The 8,676-nt window shown below is 50.4% G+C and overlaps 1 protein-coding gene across 1 annotated transcript; it reads left to right on the top strand.

Moving 5' to 3' along the window:
- Positions 1 to 187: 187 nt before the first annotated feature.
- Positions 188 to 7,557, top strand: CFAP119 (cilia and flagella associated protein 119). Its single transcript, XM_063138358.1, has 9 exons — positions 188 to 316; positions 664 to 695; positions 957 to 1,022; positions 3,029 to 3,198; positions 4,016 to 4,086; positions 4,249 to 4,365; positions 4,882 to 4,942; positions 6,314 to 6,394; positions 7,129 to 7,557. The coding sequence occupies exons 1-9, from the start codon at positions 293 to 295 to the stop codon at positions 7,305 to 7,307; spliced, it is 801 nt and encodes a 266-aa protein (XP_062994428.1). The 5' UTR covers positions 188 to 292; the 3' UTR covers positions 7,308 to 7,557.
- Positions 7,558 to 8,676: the final 1,119 nt, after the last annotated feature.

Genomic DNA, 8,676 nt, shown 5'->3' with positions numbered 1-8,676 from the left:
AAAGAGAAAAGGCTCTTTCTAATCCACCTCTTTGGCGCCCACAGGGAAGAGCGGCGTTTCAGTTTTACCGTGGTGTCCCTCTACACATTCTAACTCTATGGAAAGTCTCCCTCTTTTTTCCACCCCGCAAAGACGCCTACTGTGATTGGCTAACCTTTCCCGAAATACCCCGCCTTCCCTTAGTGTTCCTCGTTCCGATTGGGCGAATGCATGTGGGCTTCCAATTGGCTGCAGCAGAGATTGCTATGGCAACGCGTGCTTCTTCCAACTTTCCCCAGCTCATGAACCAGCGATGGGGCCGGAGAGTCTCCAGCAGGTACAATAAAGGGGTAAGGGTGGGGGTGGCAAAACAGGCCTGAGTCCAATGGGGTGGGGGAATACGATGGGGGTGGGGGGAAGAGACACCCTAAAGCCAGGAACTTAAGTCCCAATCAACGTTAGTTCGCAAGCCTGGTCTATTTAATTCGAATTGTTTTAATTCGAATTGTGTCAAAGCCATCTGCCTTTCAAGTTACTGCCACTGGAGTAATTGTGCTGGAATAACTGCTGTTTGTTAGTATTAATAGTAGCCGTGATAAATAAAGAAACTAGTTGTACACTTAAAATATTATTATAATGATTCCCACTCAGAAAACTAACCTAAAATTTACATTTCTTTTCCAGCCCCAGCCACATAAAGCAAAGATATGTATGTGGTGAGTGACTTTTGGAAGTGTTAGATGCCACATCCCACCTTAGAGCCACTTGCATTTTTGTGCATGGCCTGAATTTTGGTGTTGGTGGGCGGCAGTCCTATACCTTGTTACCTGGAAGTAAGCACAACTGAACTCAGTGGGGCTAACTTACTTCTGAGTAGACATGTTTAGAATTGCCCTGTTCATTACACCCCAGGCTGCTTGTGTGTGTTGGCAACACATAACTGCCCTCCTTATTTTTCCTTATTCGCCCCATTTCAGGAAATATCTAGATGTTCACTCCATGGATCTCATCAACAAAGCAGAAACCACTGATGATCTGAAGAAGTAAGGGGAGTTTTAAGATTGAGAAACATGTCGTGACTAGCCATGTCATTCTCTTACCAGAAAAAAAAGAAGGAGTGCACAGATCCAAACATAAAAATCTAAAATGTATATAAATGCAATATATTTAAGCAAAATCTGATTATATTCATAAAGAGAAAAGTGCATACTGCAAAAATGTACTCATTATAGTACAGGGTTGCTAGCTAGCATCAAGAATCTCGCATAAAATGCAGCTTCATACCATAGTTGATTTTTCCCGGATTTCCAGAATGATATTGTGTATCAAAATGGATCCAATATCTGTATTCAGTTGCCTTGAGCAGTAACAGCAGGCTCAGCAGCAGTTAGTCACAGGGAGTTCCACAGTAGAAAGCAGAATACGGTCCTTTGGGGACCTGTAGCTTTGTGGAATTTTGACACAACACGATTCTTTTAGAGCCTGCGAAAAGAAATCCAGGTTTTCCAGGATCCAGTGTAAACCCTGGGCCAGTTCGCATAACATGACAGCCCATTGTGGGTTTACCTGCCAGGGGCAGCAGTGTGTGCCGGCTGCCATTATAAATAGGCAACCCCTAATTGGGGATGGCTGTAGCTTGTTGTGTTCTGCAGACCTGCCCAGCAGGGATTATGTGAGGGTTAAACAACTCTCTAAAAACCCGTGGGTTATGCGAGGGTTATTTAACTTTCCTATAACCCCCTGCAGCTAGGTTCACACAACACAAGAAGCCACAGCAACCTCCGGTCAGGGCTTGTATATTCGTAAATGAACCCACAATGGGCTGTCAATGTCAGACAAATGAGGTCAAGCTTAGTGTTTTCACAGATTCTTGCTCATATGTATCTATTTAACCAGGCAGGATTAAATTCAGTCCATTGTGCTAAACATCTATAAAGGAAAATCTTTATGTTGCAGTAGCTCATTTCATGAGGTTGACTGTGTAGCATTGACTTCCTTACTGTCTACTCAGAATCCCAAGCTCCTTTGTTTCAGGGCTGTCAATTCCAGTATCTATAAAGCTTCAAAACACAGGCCTGTATTCAGCAGCTGTTCTTTCCATAAAGTCCTTCCCTTTGCTGTTATTCTGTTGCAGCAGAAATGACAGAATTCTCTGCCATCGTAATATATTTATGGCAGCACAAGCTTTCATAGGCTACTGTTTGCGTCAGCAGACGCATGCAATGGATAGTGTCATTATTGGCATTTATATCCAGATGAGTCAATGGCAGGGGAGAGGAATGCTGCAAATCAACATCTGTTTACTTGGGAGTAAGTCCTAGTAGGAGTTACTGCTGAATAAACATGCATAGCATCAAGCTACACAAGATGAAGGCATGCACATCCTGAACGCAGAAACAAAAGAGGATAAAGCATCCAGCACTGTCTACTAATTAGTACGCGGTTAACTCAGTGTTGTTAAAGAGATTACCCAGAATAGCACCATTTGTATCTATAGGTTACATGTCTCACTTTTTAGAAAGGAAGGCAGGGCCTTTTGTGTAGCAGCCCCCCAGTTGTAGAACTCCCTCCCCACAGCAGTGAGGCAAGCCTCCTCTTTAGATGACTGGCGAAGGCAACATAATTCTACTGAGCTTTTAATAGTTAATGCCATACCCTGATTGTATTATATACTCTGGTTTTATTGTCTGCATAGTCATTCAGCTGTTGGTAGCTCACATATTTTATTCCTTTTGTTGCTTTTCTTTGTTCATTCGCTTGGACAATCAGCGGAGGGGTGATCCAGAAGTATTCTAAATAAATAAACGTTGGGTGTGGCCAAACCTCAAGAATCAGACTAGCAGTGAAATCAGCAGTCCCATAACTCCCTCCCTTCTGTCCTCGATTGCACACAGTCATCTTGTGGTAGAGGTTTGTGCAAAATCAAGGCAGGCTCTCACCGGTTAAAGGAAATGGAAGCAGGGGATGGATGGAAGGGTCCTGTCGGTCTCTTGTCAAGCAGGCTGCCTGCAATCACGCCTCCCCTTCCCCCCCCCCCCATCCTTTGCAGCCTCCTCTCCAAGCTCATGAATCTGCAGGATTTTGACTCCAACCCGCGCTCTGCTATCTTACTGGATCTCTACTTTTACACCATCCAGTTCAGCCGGGAGCAGGGGTTCAGCCGGGAACAGACCTCCGCCTTCTTCTCAATTGTGAAGGACGTCCACGAGGCCTGTGTGGGTGAGCAAAGGGATGTTGACAGGGAGGGAGGGAGAAGGGAGCTTTTCGGGTAGGATGGAGCACAGTGGGGAAAGACGACCCAAAGGTCCATTGGGAAGGGGAGGGCGCCATCTCTTAGCAGCTGCCACCGCAGGCCAGAACAGTGGTCTAGGCTGCCCTGCTCTGGACATCCCCTCTCGCAATGGCCTGTCCCGGGTCTCTGCTGCTCGCTGGGGCCTCAAGTCCCAACTGCCGTATTTTCATTCGATATGGCATACATGAAATGGAGCAGCAGCGGCAGGCAAAAGAGCGAGGATCAGGGTGGCCCTCCAGCTGTTTTGGCCTACAGCTCTCACCCTGCCACGCCACTGGCTCTAGTGGCTAGGAAGGATGGGAGTCGTAGGCCAGAACAGCTGGACGGGCACAGTTTGAGTAGAAGTTTAGACCATGGGGAGGCAGGAGGTTTAAGCTAGATCTTAAGAACATCAGAAGAGCCCTGCTGGATCAGGCCAAGGGTCCATCCAGTCCAGCACTCTGTTCACACAGTGGCCAAGTAGCCGTCGGCCAGGGATGAACAAGCAGGACATGGTGCAGCAGCACCCTCCCACCCATGTTCCCCAGCAACTGGTGCACACAGGCTTCCTGCCTCGAATACTGGAGGTAGCACTCAACCAACAGGGCTAGTAGCCATTGATAGCCTTCACCTCCAGGAATTTATCCAACCCCCTTTTTAAAGCCATCCCAAATGGTGGCCAATTTGCCAGGCCCAAGCCTGCCGTGCCCCATTCTGAAACATGAGCTCTACAGTTAATCTTCTGCTTACCCTCCTTCCCTACAGAAACACCACTGCCCAACGTGGAGGAATGCTACAACTATTTCACCGAACTTGTCTTCTGCCACTCCATCCGGGTGAGTGAAGTTGTGCCAGGTGTGGCAAGAACGGCGGAAGAGCCCTGCTGAAATCGCTTCACTGTGCGCCTCTTCGCAACAAATGTCCGTTGGGAAAAACTAGCACTTTCCCCCTGCCCTCTGCCCTAATTTCACTCCCCACCACCTTTTTTACTTTTTCAGAGACCTCCCTTCAGCATCAATCTCTTCAGTCAAGACCAACTGGTGCTCATAACAGACTACATGATCAACACCTACTTCCGACACTACAAGCTTTACAAATACGCCTTCACCCCACAGGTAAAAGGAATCTCTCCCCCTTCACCTTGAGTTGTGTGCGAGAAAAGGATCAGGGCAGCTCTCGTATCATCTTCTTGCGGTGGGGGAGTGAAGAGTGTAAGGTCCTGGATGGCCACAGACGACCAAACGTGGCCTCCCATGCCACGTGGTTGCTCCCGGACATTTGAAGAGCAAGGTGCTTGCCTTCGCAACGTGGTGAAAAGTTTCAACATAGGGTCCCAGAAAGTTTCACGCTGCTCAAAGCTTGGGTTAGTCTGTGCTCACAGCTCCGGATCTTCTTTTTATTTTATTTATTTATTATCGCATTTATATCCCGCCATACATAATCCTCCTCCTCCTCTACACTTTATCCTCACAACAACAACCCTGTGAGGTAGGTTGGGCTGAGAGTCTGTGACTGGCCCAAAGTCACCCAGTGGGGGTTCCATGGCCGAGTGGGGACTAGAACCCGGATCTCCCGACTCCCAGTCCGACACTCTAGCCATTACACCACACTGGCTCTTCTTTCTTCCCTAGGTGCGGTTGGACATATCGTTCACCTATATTGGGATGCCGGAACCAGAGCCCAAAGATGAAGGTAAGTGCGAGGATACCCAAATCCCTCACGCAAGCCTTAGCTGAGCTCTGCAGTTAATCTGCCTGTGATCTCCCTTCTGAGCAGGGATGTTAAAAGGGATGAAAAAGAATGGACGAGGAAAATGATGGAGAGATGTTGATGAGATGTTGTCATGCGTGAACTGGATACTGAATGTCAGCATAGGCAGAGAGCTGCTGAGGGCCCAGAGATTTTGGAGGGCCCACAGCTGCCCCTGAACCTACCTCCACAGCTGCCAGTGTCCTCGTCGTCCTCCTCGCTTGCCCACCCTGGACGGCTGAAGAAAGTGCCAGGCCCGAACCTGCAGTGCCCCATTCCGAAATACTTTTTAAAGTTGCGTTTTGAGTAGCAGCAACCTGACCCAATCAGGTGCTGGTGGGCACAGCCAGTGAGAGCATAGAAGTGATGCAAGGACCACCCTTGTTGGGTGTGTGTGTGTGTGTGTGTGTGTCCAAAAAAAGCAGTGCCTGATTGGTCCAGGCTGCTACTCTTCAAAATGTAACTTACCAAAAAAATGTTTAAAATTGTGCGCTGCGGGGACTAAAACCTCAGCCGACTGGGTCCCACCGTGTTTTGCTAGTGAGCAGGCTGGCTTTGCGGGGTTTTTATCTTGCTGCCACGGCCAACCTAAAAATAAAGAGGGAATGTTGCCTGGCGAGGGGGGCAGTTTTGGCAGCCGGGGTGGAGGGGGGGGTTGGGCTTTGGTTTTTTGGCTGCTGGCACATGGGCTTTGGTGGCGGCAGCAATGGCGGGGGGTTTCAGCAGCGGGGGACCATCAGCAGCTCTATACCCCGCGCCTGCAGGACCCTGCCACCGACCCTGGCTGGATATATGAGTAGCTGCTGTTCACTGGCCATTGGCCCATCCAGCCTAGTATGGTCCACCCTGATTGGCAGAGATGCATCTTCCCTGGTTTCACCATCCTGAAATCCTTTTAACTGGAGATGGCGGAGGATTGAGGCGGAGGCCTTCTGCCTGCAAAGGAGGGGCTCTACCCATGAGCTGTGAAACGTCCCTCTTTGGGGTGCCGTGGCTTTGAATCAGGACTTGCAGGATGCCACAGGTCCGACGAGTGCTAGAACTACACAGCGCCCCCTCCCCCCCCCAGCCCGCCTTCCAGAGCTGGCTCAAGCTTCACTGAATCACGTTTATATGATCACATTGTAAGCCTATGTGTCAGGGTGTTGCCGTTTTATTGTTTTACTATGTATAGCACCATGTACGTTGATGGTGCTATATAAATAATATAAACCGACCCTACAAAATCATTCATTGAAGGTATAATTACCCCGAATCCCACTTTCCCCACAGCTCTTCCAAAGGGCTTGATGTTGCTCTTTCTCTTTCCAACAGACGCAACGGCTGAGAGCACGGAGGCCGGCGTGTCGCCTTCGCAGGAGGAAACGGAAGAGCCAGAAATCCTCCCGGAAGAGAGTAAGGGGGAATGGCTCAGTGTTTGGGGCCAGCAGGGCAGTGGAGTGGGGTGAGAGGGTGAGCCGCCAGCTAGGAATCCCTTTGGAGATCTGAGGCAAGAGTCAGGGCAGATAAAAGGAAGGACTTCTTCACACAGTGCGTAGTTAAAACTCTGGAATTCACTCCCACAAGATGGGGTGATGGCCACCGATTTGGATGGCTTTAAAAGGGGGATGGATAAATTCCCGGAGGAGAGGGCTGTCAATGGCTACTAGTCCTGATGGCTATATTCTACCTCCAGTATTCGAGGCAGGAAGCCTGTGTGCACCAGTTGCTGGGGAACATGGGCGGGAGGGTGCTGTTGCACCAAGTCCCGTTTTGTTTGTCCCTGGTCAACAGCTGGTCAGCCATTGTGTGAACAGAGTGCTGGGCTAGATGGACCCTTGGTCTGATCCAGCAGGGCAGTTCTTATGTTCTTAAGCTGCTCTCTTTCAGCCTCAGTCAACCCATCTGCAAGGTGGGAACAACAGTACCGCCCTACCTTACAAAGCGATGGTAAAGATTACTGGGATAAGATATGGGAAGTTGCTTTAAACACTCAAAAAGCTCAACTTCGGTGCGAAGTAACCTACTTTTTGTGGTGGGGAGGAGGGGCTGCAGGTCCTGTACCCATATTTTTTGGGGGGGAGGGGGGAGTGCTTTCTCCTCTTGAGGGTGCCGGAGTTAGGGTTCGCTTCGCCTTGCCCGCCTCCTAGGTCCCACGGCGGTGCTGCGGGAGTATATCGCAAGCCAGCTCAACCAGGAGCTGGCCCAGCTGCGCCTTTCGGTGGAGCAGCGCTTGAAGACCACGGAGGATCAGTTTAACACCAAGCTGGTCCAGCTGGAGAAAGGTTCCGGTGCTGGCAAGGGGAGCGCGAAGGGGAAGAAAAAGTGAGCAGGCCGGCCTGGGGGGATGTGAGTGTGAGAAGCGCAAGGAGAGGTGGTTCGGATCCCGGCGCTGTTGCCTCCTCGCCTTGGGAGCTCCTGCTGGAGAAGTTTGACTGGTCCGTCCGTCAAATACGCCGTACAGCAAAAGGCAGGGAGGCGGCACAGACGTCACCACAGCAAACACTGCTTACAACGGCCCTCCCGCTGCGTTGGACTGCAACTCCCATTATTCCCAACCACCACGGCCCACTGGACTGATGGGAAGTGCAGTCCAACGCAGCGGGCGGTCGCCAGATTAGGGAAGCCTGTCTTGAATTGTAGGCAGCAGATTCTGAACGAGAGCTTTCGACGGCGGACGTAGTTTACAGCAAATCGCTACGGAGAGATCCGCGGGCTGTGAAGAAATAGCTGGGTTCCCAGTGGATGCGGAGGCATTAATTAAAGAGCTTTCCCAGCAAACAGTAACCACGGTCGTTCATCTTCTGTGCCTGGGGTCCCGCCCGTCTCCCCCTGCCTGAACCTGTCGCATCTCCCCCAGCACTTAAAACCGTCATATTTTTTTCTGGGGGAACACAAATGCAACCCGGCCCCCGCCGGGCCTGGAGTCTGCCTGGAATGTGGCCATGAAAGGACCACAGGGAGCAGCTTTGTAGCCCGGCGTGTCACTTTAGCCCGGGGTGGGGAGGAATAATATGTGGCCCGCCAGAGGCTGTGGGACGGCAATGGAAGCTAAAGGCTTGGAACATCTGGAGGGCCGCCGGTTGCCCACCCCGGCCTTCGCTGGACTGGCGGCTTCCATTCGGTTCCACTCTTCTCAAGAAGGGCCCTCTCCCACCGGTGTACGCGTCCATGCAGCAGCACCGCTGTAACCCCACTCACCAGTTGTTATTATTATTATTATTATCCATATTTATATACCGATAGATTCCGGAGCGGTTGCACGTAGGAATAAAACAGTAAAAAGAAAGAACATTAAAAACAGCAAATTAAAATTGTTAAATTGTTCAAACAAAGGGCCGATAAAAAGCAGCAGCTGGTGGGCTGAGGAATGCTTCCTGGAAAAGAGTCGTTTTCACGAGACGCTGAAAGCTGCACAATGTTGGCGCCTGCCTGAGCTCCAGGGGCCGGGAGTTTTAAAGAGAAGGGGCCACCACACTCAAGGCTCTCCTCCTCTTGGTGGACTCCAATCGGACCAAAGGTCCACGTGGAACCGCCAGGAGCAGGCCCTCCAATGACTTCAGCGACCGGGCAGCTTGGCGAGGGAGAAGCCGTTTAGGGCTTTGTACACTAGTACCGAAATCTTAAACCTGGCCTAGCAGCCAAGTGGCAGGCAGTGCAGTTCCCTTAGCAAAGGAGTCACGTGCTGAAAAGAGGCA

Source organism: Elgaria multicarinata, chromosome 11 (genome assembly GCF_023053635.1).
Source record: "Elgaria multicarinata webbii isolate HBS135686 ecotype San Diego chromosome 11, rElgMul1.1.pri, whole genome shotgun sequence".
NCBI lineage: Eukaryota > Metazoa > Chordata > Lepidosauria > Squamata > Anguidae > Elgaria > Elgaria multicarinata.
This window is presented reverse-complemented; position numbering and strand designations above follow the sequence as displayed.